The sequence below is a fragment of the Geotrypetes seraphini genome, chromosome 2 (genome assembly GCF_902459505.1).
Source record: "Geotrypetes seraphini chromosome 2, aGeoSer1.1, whole genome shotgun sequence".
NCBI classification, from domain to species: Eukaryota; Metazoa; Chordata; class Amphibia; order Gymnophiona; family Dermophiidae; genus Geotrypetes; species Geotrypetes seraphini.
Window position 1 is genome coordinate 442,690,861 of NC_047085.1, and position 20,748 is coordinate 442,711,608.

A 20,748-nucleotide genomic window follows, 5' to 3' on the forward strand; every position below is an offset into this window, starting at 1 on the left:
AAGTTGGGTGGAGAGAGAGACGAGTTGGAGGAGACCACATGGCCGACAAGCATGGCCACCGGAAAAAAATCAGACACCTGTCCCGAAGTGAACCGAACACACGGTGAAGATCCGGTAAATCGCGGTATGTAGAAGGGGATACATTTGCCTGCGGGGACAAATCTTTTCACTGTTTTTGCGGGCGGTGAAAACTTTTGTCCCCGTGTCTGCAGTGATTTGGCTATGGAGTCTCCATAGCCCGCAGCCACGCCGCGGTTCCCCGCGGGGATCGCTCCCCATGTCATTCTCTATCCCAGAGCTTGCAGTGTTGCTAAGACAGTCTGAACTGCTCTCTCCGCTTCCTCCTGAGATGGTGCTCTGATGAGCCAGTCGTCCAGGTATGGGTAGGACTAGCCAACTCAGGTTTACTGAGGTGAGCCGCTACTACAATCATCACATCTTAGTGAAGGTCCGGGGGTCTGTAGCCAAGCCGAATGGAAGGGCTTTGAATTGAAAATGCTGCTCCAGGACATGGAAACCAAAGCGCCTGTGTTCTGGAAATATTGGGATGTGGAGGTACGCCTCCATCAAGTCCAGCACCGCCAGGAACTCCCCAACTGCACTGAAGCAATGACCGATTGGAGAGCCTCCATATGAAAGTGAGGCACTTGAGGTCTAGGATGGGCCTCCAGTCTTGAGCCTTTCTTGGGCACGAGAAAGTATATGGAGTATCTACTAGAGCCCAAATCTTCATCTGGAACTTGTTCTATGGCTTGAATGTCCAGCAACCTCTAAAGCAGGGATGTCCAACCTTTTGGCTTCCCTGGGCCGCATTGGCCGAAAAAAATGTTTCTGGGGGCCGCACAAACGCGCGAACTGCCCTGTGAACTGTGACAGCCCTACTTACAATCGTGAGGTTGAATGGTGGGTGTTCCTACATTGACAGGTGTGACATCACTTCCAGTTAACACAAGGTAAATGTACTTCAGTGTGTAGCGTACCTCGCAAAGAGGAAGTGAAACTGAGAAGGATGTGAGGTAACCTCCACAGCTGCTGAGACCGTTGTGAGATATTCTGTTCTACATCCTATTTCTAACTCAATTTATCTTTATTTATTTTTTATAGATCACGTTCACTGTAAAACCTTTTTTCATGTGTGGATTCTCCGAGGAAGCCGGTCTGGTAAAACGCATCAGAACCCGGAACATTTGGACATCCATGATGAGTACAAGTTTGTGATTATTTATACAATTTAAAAGTTTGGCTCGTTGTGACCATAAGAATGTTTCAAAGTGCAGTGACTGAACTTTCAAAGGCACAGCTCATGGGGTATAACCCCACTTGTGATCTCTGCACCATTCATCTGGTTCTGAGCACTATTCACACTTTAAAAGTGGTGTTATATAGTTGAAGTGTGGATGTTTTTTTGTATTTTGTTTTTTAGCCCTACTCAGACCAGATGCTGGGAAGATGTGCTGTAGACTGTCACAACTCCTCAGGGTAGCTGGGATAAGGTAGAGAGGACCTCTGCCACCAGGAAAGCTGTCTCTTGACTCTTCAGTTGCCAGTTGGGCCACAGCCGAACTGAGCCTCAACCCTTGGGACCAGGATCCGGACATTGTGGAGATGAAAATACAGCCAATACAGTGTGTGCTCCAAAGAAACACAATTGGTGCCCGTACTGCCTGTGCCGCACTCCTGATCAAGTCAAGGAATGAGCAAACAGCAAGGGAAACCCCAGAGCAGGTCTCCACAGGATCCAGCTGTCAGCTGCAGGTCGAAGTCTGATCCTCTCATGCAGGCTAGGCAGGCACAGGAGCTGAATAGGAACACAACATCCCATGAAAAGCTGCAAAATTTACATGAAAAATAAAAAAGACTGAGCAGATTAAAATTGTTCCTGCAGGCTCGCTTGCAAAAGTGATAACTGACTGAGGGCAGCAGGGAGGAGGAGGAGGTACTGAAAACAGTGTTCAGTAACTCCTGCAATGGACTCGTAGGAGCGGAAGTAAGATACTTGGTTCAGCATACCATCCGTATTGCACTGGAATTTATATTACAGTTATTACCATGCATAAAGACTAACGGACATATGCTTCCCAGGCCTCTGCCATAACACAAGGACTTGTGAGTGAGGCAATCATGCAGTCAGGCCTAGGAGCAACTCCAGCAGCTTCTATCACTTCATAAAGAGAGGAACAAATGAAGTCCATTGGATAAAGATGTGGTACATTACACTGATTTCACTCTAAGCAGCTCAAGAAGCACGGGAGTCATCATCTGGTGATTAAGCAGCACCTACCCCTTCCCCAAAATGCTATTAAAGTATGGCTGCACAATTCCTGAGAGGGAAATACTGGACTATACTTAAGATTGTAGTTTTGTTTTCAGCTAAGATTACTACTAGATAAACCTATAGCTATTGAGACATTTCTTACCTTTCTCAAGATATGTTTTTGGGGCCCAAACAGGATCACCATCTGCATAAGGATCATTGTACTGCACTACTGCAGCTTCCTCATCCTCATAATCAACTGGTGGTGGGGGTGGAGGAGGGGGAGAATCATCAAACATTGGCATATCATCAGGTGGTGGTGGTGGAGGGGGCGTGGGACTATCAGCAACTAGAAAAAAAAATTCATTGTTAGTAGCTATAGCAAAATATTTTAAGAAAATAAATGTAAAAATCAAAATGCAGCATGCACTAATCACAAAGCACATGCACTAATTAGGAACACAAGGCTCTTCATGTTAAAAGTACATGCTTGATTGTGTTTGATGCAGAATTAGTTTTTGAGTTGCATTCATATTATGAGGAACTATCTATAATTAACAATTCTGTGTTGGAACAGGGCTTTTTATGGGTTATGTACATGATTAAAAAAAAAAAACCCACCCATGTTTGTCAAGCAGACCAGGTGAGATTTTTTATTTGCATCAGTTTTGGTTTATTTAAAGCTGCTACTCAAATTAACTATCCCAACACTTCCCAAATTCAGAGAATAAAAACTTAAAACCACATTTTAAAGCATTTCTTTCCCCTACTTAGTCTTTTGCTGGCACTTAAAAGAAGATGGAACAATAGGAGCATATTGATGGAGAATGTACAGTATATACACTTATTCACAAATCATTTAACATTTGTCCTTCAGAAACAGTGCGAGAGCCTGTCTGCCTAGTTCATCCATTTCCCCCATATTCACTTCAAAATAGAATTTCTGTTACATAAACATAGGAGTCTGTATGTTAGGTGATCAATCCATGCTTGCAAACTGTTGCAGGAGGCTGTCAATCACATCTTTCAGCTCCTCCTCCTTCACCAGTGAAGTATAGTGCTCTCATCAGTTTTTCCTTTTGCAAGCAAACTGAGTAGGTGTGTTCTGATCTGCTTGGTTTTATTATTTTAGGGTATTTTTCTCCCATTTCATGAGGCTTTGGTGTTAAGAGGACCCCATATTTGGTGCTACTCTGCCTGGGAGAGGACGCAGACTCCACAAGGGTGGGCTGCAGCTTGCAGGGCAATCCCCAGGTGTACCTGATGAGCCAGTCTGCTTTGTGCTTCTTCGAGGCTCGGGGTCCATTCCCCTGGGGCCGGCTGGAGCACAGGCTATGGGGCCCCTGTGTGAATCCCATTAAGTTTCATGGAGCCGGCTCCTTTTTAATCTCTCCCCCCTTGCACCATGAGGAGCTGTGAGGGTGGAGTCCTCAGTCAGTGTCTGTCCGACTGGCAGTCCAAAGATCTTGCCCTGTATTAGTAGCATGGAATATTGCTACACCTTGGGTTTTAGCCAGGTACTAGTGACCTGGATTGGCCACCGTGAGAACGGGCTACTGGGCTTGATGGACCATTGGTCTGACCCAGTAAGGCTATTCTTATCTCCAATTGTGGATTGATTCCAACAGGGATTTGAGGCAGAAAATCTTCTTCACTCAGGCTGAAGCAAAGCTGACACAGGCAGCAGCAAAGCACAATGAATACAGCCCATTATTCCCTAAGGGGAAAAATGGGGGGGGGGGGGGGGCAGGCAGAAATAGTTATTTTTAAGGGTTTCCGGGGCCAATGCTATGGTCTCCCCTCATCCAAAACCTCTTTCCTTGAATTTTTTGAACCTCAGGAGATCCCACACAGCCATTTATGGCACAAATTCGTTGGTGGCAGCCATCTTATATTTTAATTTCTTTTTTTCTAAAGCCTCCATCTGCCTTAAAACCCCTCAAGTTAGCTCAAAATTGACTGGGGTGGACTCCTTGTGCTATTCTGCCCCAACTACAGACCCATTGCCTCCATTCCACTCTACGTCAAAATAATAGAAGGACTAGTTGCCAAATTCCTCTCCAATTACCTAGAAAACCATAACATACTCCATCCCACACAATCCGACTTCAGAAACAACTTCAGCACGGAAACACTACTAGGATCTCTCTTGGACACAGCCAGACAACATCTCAGCACAGGAAAAAAAAATGATGTTCATACAACTAGACCTTACCGCTGCATTCGACTTAGTGGACCATAACATTCTACTACAAATCCTGGATACAATAGGTATCACAGATAAAGTATACACATGGTTTGAAGGATTCCTTAAATCAAGAACCTATAGAGTAAAATCAGACAAACAAAAATCTGAACTTTGGTCAAACCCCTGTGGAGTTCCCCAAGGATCCCCTCTATCCCCGACTCTCTTCAATCTCTATACAGCCTCCCTCAGCTCTCACCTGGACAAACAAGGCATAACCTCCTACAGCTATGCCGATGACATTACCATTCTCATACCCTTCGATCAACCTGAACTCTCCATGACGAACACAATATACCAAACACTAAAATCAATAGCAACCTGGATGAAAGATCACAAACTGAAATTGAACCCAGATTAAACGAAATTCATCCTCCTAGGAAACAACAAAATACCAACCATAACCAACATTGAAATCAACGCAATCAACTACCCCATACAAACTACCCTAAAACTGCTAAGAATAACTATCGACAGATGCTGCACCATGCAACCGCAAATCAATAAAACAATACAAAAGTCATTCTTAGTCATGAGAAACTTAAGACAAGTTCGGAAATTCTTCGAGAAAACTCAATTCCAGCTCATAGTTCAGTCCTTAATACTAGGCCTACTTGACTACTGTAATATCCTCTACCTCCCATGCCCTACAACCATAACAAAACAACTACAAACTATCCAAAACACAGCACTAAGACTCATCTACTCATTAAAGAAACATGATCACATTACAGAAGCATATCTCCAATCGCACTGGCTTCTGATCCCAGCAAGAATACAATTTAAATTCTACTGCCTACTATTTAAGAAAAACTCACACCCCATTCTCATACCCCCCAATTAAGGATGTCAAACGGAAAAAACTATGTGATGGCCTCCTGGCCACTCAAGCAGCCAAACTAGACAACCAAATCACCAATCTACTGACGGCATCCCTTGACTACAAGACTTATAGAAAAGAAATAAAGACCATACTCTTCAAGAAAACTCTGAAAAAAGAAATAATACCGCAAGTCTCAAACTCCACCTCTCACTAAAGCCAACTACCCCAAACAAATAACCTTACCCATTTCTCATTCTTTTTGAAAATGACACTTTTTTTTTTTTTTTGGTAAGTTCTTGTTGTAATACATCTTAGATAATTCTTTTGTAATCCGCCTTGAACTGCGAGGTAATGGCGGAATAGAAATCCCTAATGTAATGTAATGTAATGTAATATCATGCCAGTTTTGCACTGGATGGTTGGCTGAGGAGCATCTTATGTACCATGGCACGTGAAATAGGGGCAGAAGCCTCAGGCTCATCATCCTCTGAGTCCTCTAGGGCTGGGAAACCACAGGGGGTCTGAGTAGTGGGGAAAAAATCCCTTCTGGAGACCACAAACAGTGAAGGTGTGAAATGCAAGTATGTGGACACTGCGGAAGTATGCTTGATTGGGAAGCCCAGTCTGAGGTCCTTCAAGGGTCTATGAGCCCACATGTTTAAGGATTTATCCTCCAGTTTGTGAATCTCATGTGGAAAGCTTATTTGACAAGTCCAGGATGCACTGCGCTGCCTGGGGCGCACTGGCATTGGACCAGGACCAGGAAGAGATCCCTCTTCCTGAGGTCTTCCCACCACAGAGAAAGCTGGCTAGCAGTCTAAGTGACCAAGCAGAACATGAATGGGAAGATTGAAGGGCTCAGCTGCATTCCTGGAGGATTCTAGTTCCCGTCAGGGACCGGGAGTCAAGAGGCTATAGTTGCACTCGACCAGGGGGAAGATCCATCAGTGCAGTAGCTTTTCATACCCATTACTATCCCACATGTTATTACGGATGTGCTCAGGGAGTTAAAGTTGGAGCTCCAGCAGCCACCCAACTCACAGTGCATGGTCATGAGCAGCACAAATGCTCAGACAACCTATTTTCTCAAGCATCCGGATATCACCTTGCTGGTCACTGAGGGAGATTCCAGAAGGCTCCCTAAGGGTGGCAAAGACTAAGTCCCAAGTTTATCCTATAGCTCAGCCGAAGGCAGATTCCACAGTGGTTCAAGTAACTAAAAGTACCTCCCTCAAATACGTCATTTTCATTGGGAAGAACATAGTTTATTCATAAATTAGCCACCATAGCTTTAAAGAGGAATTAAAACATTTTATGTACAAATTCAGAGTACAGCCATGGGAGCAAAAAATGGCTCCTACAATAGAATGCCTGTACATAGCCTCTTTTGAAGTAAAATTCTTGTATACATTGGATCATCATTCATACTTGCATTTTTGGAAAAGATATATTGATAACATCTTGGCGGTCTGGACAAGCTCATTGGAGAGGTTTGAAGAATTTAAGCTTTGGTTCAATACCTGTGATCTAAATTTGCAATTTTCTTCTACTGTCCATTCCCAACAAATTCCATTTTTGGACCTAAAGATATCTTTCACAGGTTCAGGTTCTGCTACAGGTGAACCTGTATAGTTTGGTACAAATTTTGAGAGGGCCAATCATTCCCTTTGAGGAACTTAAGGCATGCTTATACCTTAAACTCTTCTGATTTTCAAGTGTTATATTGAACACAAGATCTTGTAGAGACAAATAACACTTAACCCCTTGGAATTCAAGGCTATACCAGGAAACTAGACATAATAATTTGTAAAGCTTAATTACCAAAAGGACTGGAAAACAACTCTGCACAGAGAGCAGTTGAGAGAGAGAATTAAAGCAGCATAAAAAAAGCGTTATTGGCAAAAATAAAGGAAGGTAATTTAATGGTATTATATGACCCCTTCCCCCCCTCCCCCCGCTATGCATCACAAAATTTCTTCTGTTTACTCATCTTCTTGTTGGAAAGGTTGTGATATGCCAGGCACATACTTTCAAATGTGGTGGGATTGTTCAATAGTAAGAGTACTGGATACAAACTGAATAAAAGATGATCTCTTGCACACATACACTATCGACACAAGGCTTATGTCTACTACTGCATCTACTGGGTTGGTGAAAGGGAATAATGATTCACAGTAAGCCATTTATAGTTGCCTGGCATCAGCGAGGTACAAAACTGTTTCACTGGAAAAACAGCAACTCCCTCAGTGGAGGCAAATAATGGAAAACAAATTGTTATAATAGGGGAAGGGATAAGTTTAAAAAGTCTTAAAAAAAAAAAAAAAGATAAGAGTACAATCCAAGACTATTTGAATCATTGATTGTGTGCTCACAAAGAGGGAGGGGAGGGAAAGAGAAATTAAATAAAAATTAAAAAACCCAAAAAGCTTCATTGCCTTAGGCTTTTCTTATCAAGCCCGATAGTGCAATAAATACACCAAAGCCCATAGGGATTTAACGGCTTCAGTGCATTTGCTGCATAGCTTCATAAAAGAGCCCGTTAATGTAGTATGTAATGAGTGTGCAAATTACTACCGTGTGAAAAGTGTATACTGTCAGAAAAAAACACAGCACCCCTTTCTTCCCCCTCCCTTGAACATCTTGAAAACCCTGGTGGTCTAATAAGGAGAAAAGGTATGGTAGAGGTAGGAGTGTGCTCCACTAGAGATGTTTTTCTGCACAAAAAGTGTGCCTCCAGGAAAGAATCTTTCTATTGTCTTGACTTTTTAATTTCTCAACTTATGACAGTGTTGAGATTGCTGATTCCTCTTTAACTAATGCTAAGATTCTTGTCTGCAGGATCATCTAGAAGGAGATCTTGGATTCGTTACAGCAAGAATTGTTCCAGCAATTAGTAATGGAACCAACAAAGGGTAGTACTATTTGGACTTAGTGTTTACAAACGAGGGAAGTGTTCCTGAGGTCACGGTGAATGATTATTTAGCATCTAGTGATCACAGAATGGTGAGGCTCAATATCAAAATGCAGGATGAGGACTTACAGTAGAAAAACAACTGCTTTTACATACAAGCAGCAGCGAGACCTACCGCAACCACCAAGAGCCCACAGACCCGATCCTGCCAGGAGTGTGAACTCCTCCCCCTGCAGTCCATTGGAGAGATCAATCTGCCTGCTTTTAAATATCAGCAGCAGTGGAGATCAACTGCTTTTACACCTAAGCAGCAACGAGACCAGCCACAACCACCGAGAGCACACAGACCCGATCCTACCAAGAGTGTGAACTCTTCCCCCCATGCAATCCGCTAAGAAGATCGACTGTCGGCTCCGGGCGGCTTTCCCGCAGAGGAGAGAATCCTGCATTCACCGTGGGCCTCATCTGGGGCAGCCTCCTTGGAGCGGCTGGGGCACGAGCAGTGTGTCTGGGAGGGAATGCATGGATGGGAGAACATCGCAGGGGAGGAGACATAGGCATCCTGGGACTGTCTGCCAAGTCTCTTCCCTGAAGAAGCCCTTTCTGGAAACGTCAATCGCTCCTCCTAAACTTACTTGCTCCACTTCATCACTGACGCTGAAACCGTGGATTGAAGACAAAGTTTTATTTTATTTTTCTTTCCAGCTTATGATTTATCTTTAATCTTATCTATTGTTTTGCCTTTTGTCTTTGTTTTGTTCTATTTCTATCATTTAAATTTCTCCAGAATTCTACTGTTCAACGGCTCCCCCTTCTGCTTCTATTCCTTTCTCTCCTCTCTTCTACCTTCCAAAGTATTTAGATCAATGCTGTCTTGTTAAAATGTTTATTTTATTTTTATTTTTCCTCTAACTCTACTTTTCACTTCTCTATTACCCTCCAGGTACTTTAGTTAGATTGTGAGCCTTCGGGACAGTAAGGGAATTTTTCAAGTACCTTTCTTATTTCTAATCTTAATGTATATTTTCTGTAAACCGCTTAGAACCTAACGGATGTAGCGGTATATAAGAAATAAATTACATTACATTAAATTACATTACATTACTCAAGACTGAAGGTTCTATACTTCAGAAGAACTAACTTTGTGAACATGGGGGATTACCTCAAAGATGAGTTAGCTGGATGGGAACAGCATGAAGCAGAAAAGCAGTGAGTGAAACTGAAAGAAGCTATCCTAAAGGCAACACATTTTTATAGTAGGATTCAAGACAAGGTTGGATAAGTTCCTTCAGGAACAGAACATACGCAAGTAAGGCTAGACTCAAATAGGGCACTGGTCTTTGACCTAAGGGCCGCCGCATGAGCGGACTGCTGGGCATGATGGACCACTGGTCTGATCCAGCAGCGGCAAATCTTATGTTCTTATGTAAGTACATAAAAGGAAAAGAAGGCCGAGGTTCAATATCAAAATGCAGGATGAGGACTTACTCAAGACTGAATGTTCTAGATTTTAGAAGAACTAACTTTGTCAAGATGGGGGATTACCTCAAGTAAGAGTTAGCTGGATGGGAACAGCTGAATGAAGCAGAAAAGCAATGGGTGAAACTGAAAGAAGCTATCCTAAAGATGACAAAAAAGGAAAAGAAGGCCGCTTTGGTTCTCAAATGCAGTAGCTGAGAAGGTGAGAGAAAAAAAGGGCAGACTTCATAAATTACAAGACATTGCAGAAGAGGAAGACACACAAAAATATGTGGAAAAACCATCAGAAAAGTAAAGATGCAAATGGAAGAAAATATAGCCGATAAGGTTTTCAAGGGTGATGAGGCAGAGGAATTGAATGAAATCTCTGTAAACCTGGAAATTGTACTAAGCCAAATCGACATGTTAAAGAGTGATAAATCATCTGGACCGGATGGTATACATCCCAGGGTACTGAAAGAACTCAAACATGAAATTGCTGATGTGTTAGTGATCTGTAACCTGTCACTAAAATCATCTGTAGTACCTGAAGATTGGAGGGTAGCCAATGTTATGCTGCTTTTTAAAAAGGGTTCCAGGGGATATCCAGGGAATTATAGACCGATAAGCCTGACTTCAATGCCAGGCAAAATAGTGGAAACAATTATAAAAAATAAAATTGTGGAACATGTAGACAAATGTAATTTTATCAGACAGAATCAGCATGGGTTCAGCTGAGGAGGTCTTGCTTCACCAATTTGCTTGACTTCTTTGAAAGTGTGGATAAACATGTGGATAAAGGTGAGCCGGTTGATGTAATGTACCTAGATTTTCAGAAAGCTTTTGACAAAATTCCTCATGAGAGGCTCCTGAGAAAATTAAAGAGTAATGGGATAGGAGGCAATGCTCAATTGTGGATTAAGAATTGGTTATCGGACAGAAGACAAAGGGTAGGGTTAAATGGCCATTTTTCTCAATGGAGGAGGGTAAATATTGGTATGCTGCATGGATCTGTACTGGGACTGGTACTATTTAACTTATCTGGAAATTGGAATGAGGTGATTAAATTTGCAAGCGATACTAAACTGTTCAAAGAGTGTGGCACAGTGACATTAAACTGGTCAAAGAGTATGGCAGAATAGTTAGAGCTAAAGCCTCAGCACCCTGAGGTTGTGGGTTCAAACCTTGTGCTGCTCCCTGTGACCTTGGGCAAGTCACTTAATCTTCTACTGCCCCAGGTACATTAGATAGATTGTGAGTCCACTGGGACAGATAGGGAACATGCTTGAAGTACCTGTATGTAAACAGCTTTGAGTGTGGTTATAAAACTACAAAAAAGGCAGTATACAAGTCTCAATCCTTAAAACGCATGCAGACTGTGAAAAACTGAAGGAAGTCCTTAGGAAATTGGAAGACTGGGTGTCCAAATAACAGATGAAATTTAATACAAAGTGATGCACATTGGGAAGAATAATTCAAATCATAGTTACCAGAAATTAATGAAAACTAATCTGTTTGATAAATTCATTACTTAAACCTGAAGGTTCTAAAATTTAACTAGGTATCTCATCATAGAATTGGGAATCAGAAATTAGTAAAGATTAATCTGCTTGATAAATTTATTATCTATATTAGAAGGTCCTGATGCAGTAGTATACATTTTTTACAGCTGCGTCTTTTAAACGATTGTTTTTAACTATTTTAATGTAAACTCCCTTTCAAGGAAGTAACTATATATTCTGTATACAGTTGTATTTTTCACTGAATGTTCAGTACTCTTATGTAAACCGCCTAGAACTGCTGGTAATGGCGGTATAAAAGAATAAAGTTATTATTATTATCTTGGGGATCAGCAGTCAAGAAAAAGTTCTGGGTGTCATCATGGACAATAAGCTGAAAACTTCCACCCAATGTGTGGCGGCGGCCAAAAAAGCAAACAAGATGCTAGGAATTATTAGAAAAGGGATGGTTAACAAGACTAAGAATGTTATAATGCCTCTGTATCACTCCATGGTGCAACATCACCTGGAGTATTGCATTCAGTTCTGGTCTACTAATCGCAAAAAGATATACGAGAGGAGTTCCATCCCCTTTATCATCTTGGTCGCTCTTCTTTGAACCTTTTCTAGAAAAGGTTCAAAGAAGAGCGGCCAAGATGATAAAGGGGAAGGAACTCCTCTCATATGAGAAAAGACTAAAAAGGTTAGGGCTCATCAGCTTGGAAAAGAGACGGCTGAGGGGAGATATGATTGAAGTCTACAAAATTCTGAGTTGTGTAGAACAAGGGAGGGTACAAGTGGATCGATTTTCAATTTTTTTACTGCATCCAAAAATTACAGACTAGGAGACAACTCAATGAAGTTTCTGGGAAATACTTTTTCACTCAGAGAATAATTAAGCTCTGGAATGCATTGCCACAGGATGTGGTGAGAGCAGTTAATATAGCTGGTTTAAAAAAAAGGCTTGGACAAGTTCCCGGAGGAAAAGTCCATAGTCTGCTGAGACAGACAGGGGGGGAGTGGGGGAGCCACTGCTTGCCCTGGATTGGTAGCATGGAATGCTGCTACTATTTGGATTTTTGCCAAGTACTTGTGACTTGGATTGGCCTCCGTGAAGACAAGATACTAGGCTAGATGGACCATTGGTCTGACCCAGTAAGGCTATTCTTATGTTCTTAGTAATGTAAGAAAATACTTCTTTATAGAAAGGGTGGTAGATGTGTGGAATAGTCTCCCGATGGAGGTGGTGGAAAGGAAGACTGTATTTGAACTTAAGATAGCATGGGACAGGCATGTTGGATCTCTTAGGAAGAAGAGGAAATAGCAGATGTGAAGGGCGGTCTGGATGGACCATTTGGCCTTTATCTGTCGCCTTGTTTTTATGTCTGGTAGGAATTAAACAGACTTTGAATTAAGTAGCCCTTGTAAAAGATTTCATTTTTGCTGAGTTGGAGACACTGGATACAGGGTTTCTGAATAGGGATGCCCGTGATCAAGTTCTATCCTATTTTAATAGAGAGAATGGAAGGACTATATCTTCCTAAGGTGAATACTGTGTTTTTATCAATAACTAAGGTGATAATCATTCTGATGACAGGTGGAGCAGCCCTGAAAAATTCTGAAGACTGTAGGATGGAGGTTCTTCTAAAGCCAGCCTTTTAAATTTCAGCTTTAGCCTTGCAAGCAGCAATTTGGAGTGGTGATTACCTAATATATCAGGGAGTGATAGGGAGGTAAAATTCCTAAATGTAATAAAATGATTGCTTCTTGGAGCAACTGGTTCAGGAACTGACAAGAGGGGGAGCGATTTTAGATTTAGGCCTTAATGGAATGCAGGACACAGTACAAAAGGTAATGGTGTTGGGTTCACTGGGAAACAGTGGCCATAACATGGTCAAATTTGAGTTGATATCGAGTGAAGTCACTAAGGAAATCTACTGAAGTAGCATTTAGTTTTTGAAGGGTGACTAGGATAAAATGAGGAAAATGGTTAAAAATAAGATAAATGGATCGGCCATCAGGCATAGAAAGTATTTAAAAATGCCACTGTGGAAGCCCAGACCAGATATATTCAGTGTATTACAGGTGGTAAGAGCAGCAAACGACAGCCAGCATAGTTAAAAGGTGAAGTGAAAGAGGCTATTAAAGCCAAAAGAACATCCTTCAGAGAATTGGAAATGAATCCAAATGAAGAAAAACAGAAGCAAGTTAAATGCAAAGCACTGGACAAGAAGACTAAAAAAGAATATGAAGAGAAACTTGCCACAGAGGCAAAATCTCATACTAACAACTTTTCAGGTACATCAGAAGTAGAAAGCCTGTGAGGGAATTAGTTTGAACTGCTGGATCTTCATAGAGCAAAATGTGCACTCGGAGGATGGATGCATCATTTTAGCAGCCTTCCTCTGGACCGACTCCATCCTTTTTATATCTTTTTGAAGGTGCGGTCTCCAGAATTGCAAACAATATTCTAAATGAGGTCTCATCAAAGTCTTATAAGGGGCATCAATACCTCCTTTTTCTTAATGGCCATACCTCTCCCTATGCAACCTAGCATCCTTCTAGCTTTCACCATCACCTTTTCAACCTGTTTAGCCACCTTAAGATCATCACATACAATCACATTCAAGTCCCGCTCTTCGGTCGTGCACATAAGTTCTTCACCTCCTAAACTATATTGTTTCTTCGGGTTTTTGCAGCCCAAATGCATGGCCTTGCATTTCTTAGCATTAAATTTTAGCTGCCAAATTTCAGACCATTCTTCAACCTTTGCTAGGACTTTCTTCATGTTATTCACACCATCCATGGTATCTACTCTATTGTAGATTTTGGTATCATCCGCAAAGAAGCAAATCTTACCCGACAGCCCTTGAGCAATATCTTTTATAAAAATGTTAAAAGGAACAGGCCCAAGAACACAATCTTGAGGAACACCACTGATAACATCCCTTTCTTCAGAGCAATCTCCATTGACCACTACCTTCTGTCACCTTCGACTCATCCAGTTCCTGACCCAGCCTATCACTTTGGGATCCATCCTAGGGCAGTTTATTTATTAGACGTCTGTGTGGAACACTGTCAATGACTTTGCTAAAATCTAAATACGCCACATCTAGCGCACTCCCTCTTATCCAATGTAAATGATCTGGACAGAACAAAATCTGGCAGACATCATGGCAGCTCATGTATCAGGACTGGACAAAGTCCAAGTGGGCTTTCTCAGTGGGAACATGTTGGATCCAGAGAACGAAGTCTGCTAGACAAAATATTTTCAGCAGTGGTAAGACACTGGGGGTTCCCTATCATAGATTTAATGGCAGCAGCATACAATGCAAAGATTTTCAAATTTTTTAGTCTAAGAAAGAAGAGGCTATCTGCAGGAACATACACTCTAGTTCAGCCTTGGCAAACCTTGGTCCTGCTGTATGCCTTTCTACTAGGGCTGCTCGTTTACCAAATCATTCAAAGGATTGAGGGGCATCGAAGGCTGCTGGCGGTATTAAAAGCCCCAGGTTGGAAAATAAGGGCACAACACAGATCTGTTGAGGATTCTTTAGTTCTGTTGTACAAGGAAGGAATCTAGGTATGAGGTCCATCAAGATGCAGGACACATCTCCATTCTGTCTTATGGCTTGGCTCTTGAAAGGGCATGGTTGAACAAAAGGGGGTTATATTCCACTCAATTATATATAACCTACTGCATTCTAAAAAGCCTTCTATATATTTGACTTTTATGAGATTGTGGAGAATCTTTGAAGATTCAAACTGATACTCTTCCATGTTTTACACGAGTCCAAGGCAAGTCCTTAAGTATTCATCATGATGTTTTCTATCTTCTAAGGGAAGTCAAACTCTTGAATCCTTCCTGAGGGCTGGCTGTTCCCCCATGGGATTTAAATTTAGTCATTTTGGCCTTGATACAATTCCTTTTGAACCTCTTAATATTTTTTAATGAGGTATACTTATGTTAAAGACAGTTGTTCAAAAATCCTTGTAGCTGAACAGATAACCAAAACTGCTAGAACAATATTGAGACCCTTTTCTAATGTTTTCTAAGGAGAAATTAGTAATCAAGCCAGTTCCTTTATTTTTAAAGTGGTTTCATCTTTTTATATTAATCAGTTTATTTCCTTATCAGGATTTCACAATGTCAGGAAAAAGGACAATAGTTGTAGTCATTCCTTGGATGTAGGATTCATGTTGCATACTTAACAGAGGAATTCAGGAAAATTGACAAGAAAAGAGTCTTCAGGCTGACAGAGTCTGAGAGGCCCTCAAGGTGGAAAGACAATGAGACAATGGATAGCCAAGGCCAGAAGTATGCTCGACTGCATAGAGAGCAAAAAACCAAATCCAAGGAGGAAAACAAGGTTCAACTGTCTGCAGTGAGAGCCATAACCAGCAGATAGGAGATAAGGCCATGTACAAGTCAAAGGTAAGACCACATTTAGAGTGTTCAGTTTCAGAGACCATATCTTGGCTTAAGATGTAAAAAGACTTAAAGAGGTTCAGAGGAAAGCAACCAAAATAGTACGATGTCTCCACCAGAAGACATATGAGAGGAGACTTGAAGACTAATAAGTACAGGTTTACCCTGGAGGAAAGGGAGGAGATGTTACAGATGCTTAAATACTTGAAAGAGAAATGAACAAACCTTTTTTCCCAAAAATGGAAACACTATAGAATTAAAAGACATGAAATGGGAAAACTTAAAAGCAATATCCAGAAATACTTTTTCCATGGAGAGGATGGTGGCTGCCTGGAATGCTCCTCTGTAGAAGGTACTAGGGATGAAAACAGTGACAGAATTCAAAAAATTATAGGATATACTTATATTCCATCCTCTGTGTATAGAGTATTTCTGTACAAGTAAAACATAACTGACTCATTAAAAAAAAGAGAACAGAGGGGTGTAACTTGCTTGGTGTGAAAGGCCCAACCCTAACAAAGTGGGGAGAATTTACCTGCATGGAGTGGCAAGTTCAACCTTGGCCACATTTTTGGGCAGACTAGAAAGATTATGCTGGGTTTTATCTCTTATGCTTAAAGTTTATTTATTTATATTCTGCTTACTATGTTACTTTGTAATAAGCTGTGCTACCCTTTAGCGTGGTGGCTTACTTTTGATTTTCCTGCATTAACTTTACTCCCAATATAATAAGGGTTTTTGCGTGGAAAAATCTATATTGAAGCCAACACACTACAGTGTAATGCAGTCAACATACAAATGGCATGCAAACTCACTAGGAATCATAACTTGCTCTTAACGTGAATTTTGGTGGTGGTGGTGGTGTTTCACTTTCCTGTCGTACAGTATCCTTAGCTCAGGGCTGAAGTAGAGATCATAACCAGGAGCAGCAAGGTCAACTGAGTGAAGTGTAGAATTTCACTTCTGAGGACTTGTGGCTCAGGTAAGCCCAGTAGCCACCTCAAGCTTATTTAGTACTGGACAACCTGGGCCAGGGAGACCCTCAACTAGAAAACATCCACACTGGTAGACCCTTAGAACCGATACACTTACTTGTTTCTGGGTGTTGTTCAGCAGCAAAATCTTTAATCTGCTGCCATCCTGAAAAATAATAACACCACACCACTAGTATTGTATTAGGATGCACCAGCAGGGGTCAGGTGCCACCATTTTACAAGATGGTGGCAGGAGAACAAAGTTGTTGCTCAACGCCTTCCTGAAATAGGTAAGTACTCACAGAATTGGTCCTGGGGGCCCAGTTGCATAGAATGCTCTCTAGTCAAAGGCATCTCTGACCTAGATGTCTAGGACCAGATAACCCATTGGGTGGGAGGAAAGAGGTCATCCTTGCTCATATACGGATGGGAAAGGAAACATTTTACTTGTGATGCCACACACTGCAGCAGTGGTGTGTGCTGTTTTCTTTCTGTCGGCATACTTTTTAACACTATGGTAATATGCATGACATTAATTTACTGCATCAGATATAAAAGGTACTCTTAGCATTTGCACTGAGACCACAATTAGCTGAAAAAAGAAAGCAGGCTGTATGACATTAAAAATAAATTCTTTTGCATAATAGCTTTAAACAAAGCAAGCTTCTGGGACCATCATCCCTGCTTCAGGCAAAAAAAAAATAAAAAAAAAATGAATAGATTCCTATGGACTATATTATAAACTTGCTATACTGCTTTTTCCACCACAGGAAAATTTAGAAAGGTCCATTTGGCCATATATTAACATATACTGTACAACAATAAAGACCATCAGTGGACAAAGGCCAGACAACACTAAATAAATGCAATTACTAAAATATGAGTATGACAAAGTTATTAGACTGCACTAGCTTATTTACTTTAAGCTTCAGCAATCATAAACATGCAAAAAAATGTGTTCAGTTAATAAAAAAAAGCAACATTACCACTTGCATTGACAAGCATGCACACACATTTTTCATTTTATAATCTGCTTTGAATGATCATTTGCCCTTGAAAAAATATCTTAATGTTCTCAAAATAGAGGCAGTCACGTTAGCAACCTAATGAAACCATTAAGATTCTTTGCCTTCCTTATTCCACCCCATTTCTGTTTTTTAAATTATTCTTATTATTTTGTATCGCTATGTCATATAGTATTTTTTCTTATGTATTTTTAATGGCTGTTTTAACATACAATGAATATGGGTTTTACCTAAGGAATGGTATAATTAAAACAAAGATTAGATCAGATTTCTAAGTTTAAACAAGCAAGCAAAGGCGATAGAGGTGGTACATCCTATAAATCAAACAGAGTAGATGGGACTTGCAATCCTTTTCTGCTCTCATATTCTATCTTTTTATAATATAATTGTGCATTTTCTGTGTTTTCAGTTTTTTGTCTAAAATTTTTCAATGTTCTGTTTCTTCATATATAGCCTGTAGTCCTCAATAGATTTTAAACTGTTCCAAATTGGTCTTTAGATTTCTTTTTTTAATGTTTCTGATTCCAACCTAAGATTTTGTTCTCCCTCTCTCTCTTCTTCATCTAGACTTCAGCATATCATGTTCTTTATTAATCTTGAGATCTGCTAAACTCTGCTTTGACTGCATAATTCTGAATCAATAAATGACTACATTACTTAAAAATTGTTGACTAATATTGTGAACTAAGAATTTTTATTTTACAAGTTTTTACATTTCAGCAGTCTTTCAAATGATATTGAAACAGAATGCCAGTAACAGATATGGCATTGAAGTTCAGAACATTCCAAATCTGACAATACACTGGTAGAAGCACCTTAGACAATGTTAGCATGTTACACTCAAATCTTGCCCTTCCAGCCATGCATGTTAGGTGAAAAGAGCTCCTACTCTACCAGCTCCATATGAACTTACTGTTTTCCTGCACCCTGGCCACGAAGCCTGTGAGCGGTATCTGTGGAGTCAACTGAGGCAGAGGCGGAGGAGGGGGCGCAATAGAAACTGGGAACAGTAACCGCAATAGGGAGGTAAAACAAATAAGGGGAGACAAACAAAAGCAGCAGTCAGTATAAACAAAGACAACAAGTAAAAGACCAGTTTAAAACTGTAGGATCTCCTTCAATTTAACCAGGACAAAAAAAAAAGGATCTCAGTTACTATGATAATGAACTGAAAGTTATCAAGTAAAAGTGATCCAATGAGTGTATCCTTGTATGTGGTAAGCTTTATTAAAATTTCACTTGTAATACATATGTTCCCTTTATTTGATTTACTGATCCAATTTTAACATCTGTGCAAGGCATTTCCTTTGCTTTACAATAAATTCAGCTAATCAAAAACTATCCTTAGAGACACAAATATGTTTGAAGGAGGTTCTAGTCTTTCAAGTAAGCAACATATTTAGCAAAGCAACATATTTAGCAAAGCAATAATTAAAGAGATCCAAGTTTACTAAATTGATGTGCTTGTATTTTTTTTTTCCCAGTGAACTGAACATAGTTTTGCACAAAAAACTTTACTCAGCTCTTTTACTGAAGAAAATTAGAGCTTTTCTATTTTCAACTCCAAGCAATTTTCCAGAAAAAATCAGAGTAGCAGAAATGTGTTATGTTCAAGACATGTGCCACATTTAGAAATTCTAAGTAAACATTTCCATGGGGATTATCCAAAACAAGTATGAATGTACTGTATAGTTTTGATTAACCTACAATATTGATCATTTCCTGTCCCTGAAGAGTAGACATGCCAAACACACCAACTAAGGGCTTTATCTAACAACAAATGGTACTGAGGAAGCTTCTGTAGCTTTTTTTAAATAGATATAAATACGTACATCTTCTGTGTATACTATAGATAGAAGATCTATTATCTATAACAGGGCAAGGGAACTCTGGTCCTCGAGAGCCGTATTCCAGTCGGGTTTTCAGGATTTCCCCAATGAATATGCAAGAGATCTATTTGCATGCACTGCTTTCCCCAATGAATATGCAAGAGATCTATTTGCATGCACTGCTTTCAATGCATATTCATTGGGGAGTTCCCTACCCCTGATCTATAAGAAGCCTGAGAGAGAAACTTCCAAAATAAGTTTGCAGTTCTTTAGACCCAACTTCTTCCTTGTGTACAGATAAATTTAATTTGCACCAAAAACTCTGGAAGGACAAAACTTAGGTGTCAGAAACCACATTCAAGATCTGAGGCAAATTACTTCCAAAACACATGGAAATTTTGCTTTACCCTAACATTCTATGCTATTTGCTGGTAAAAAGCAGTAGACCAAGGTAAAATAACACTATGGAACAATTTTTGTTCCTGGGCAGTAAGTGTAATTTCCTAGTTGCTCATGCCTAAAAAGTGCAGAAAATGTCTTATTTCCATCAAACTTTGCTTTTATGACCTGGATAGACAAATTTTGCAATCTATCTACTTAGAACGTGAAAACGCTGAATTTTCATCTTTTCATTCTTATAAAATCATAAAAAGCAACACATGAATCACAATTAACATATTTATATTGAAGTTATACAAATATGACTACAGAGGATTTAGAAGTGAGTAGTTTTTCAAAGATTTGTGATTATATTGTAAGTAATTTTTACAAATCAGCCCCCAGATTTAGTCTCCCATCATGTTCTCATTATATTGTCCTTGATACAGGCGTTCGAAATCCAGTATTTCCTTGTGGAAGCACTCACCTTGTTCCTCTGAGTATGCTCCCATGTTCTCCTTGAATGTCTCAAGATGAGCATCAAGGACATGGATTTTGAGAAACGTCCTACAGTCCATTTTACTGTAATTCTTCATCAGATTCTCAACCAACTCTGCGTAGTTCTCAGCCTTGTGATGCTCAGAAAGCCCTGAACCACTGCAACAAAGCTGTTCCAAGCTGCTCTCTCTTTCCTAGTAAACTTCTTGGGAAACTCCTGCACTCTCGGATCTTCTTTATCTATGGTCCGATGAAGACACCAGCTTTGACCTTTGTCTCAGACAGATTAGAAATGATGCCTTGAAGGTACTTGAAGGCTGCCGACTCTATCTAGAGCTCTGACAAATTGTTTCATTAGGCCCAATTTGATGTGCAGTGGTGGCATTAGCATCTTCCGGGGGTCCACCAGTGGTTCCCATTTGATA

General features: G+C 40.4%; 1 protein-coding gene across 2 annotated transcripts in view; it reads right to left on the reverse strand.

Moving 5' to 3' along the window:
- The window catches only part of ABI1 (abl interactor 1), a 216,405-nt gene that overhangs the window by 11,329 nt on the left and 184,328 nt on the right, over positions 1-20,748 (reverse strand). Inside the window, exons 8-9 of one of the 2 annotated variants that reach the window (XM_033931413.1) lie at positions 18,532-18,618; positions 2,418-2,603 (exon numbers count right to left, since the gene is read on the reverse strand). In XM_033931413.1, coding sequence (XP_033787304.1) covers positions 2,418-2,603; positions 18,532-18,618 — 273 coding nt within the window. The remainder of the gene's footprint in view (positions 1-2,417; positions 2,604-18,531; positions 18,619-20,748) is intronic. The other variant, XM_033931414.1, reaches the window with a different exon arrangement.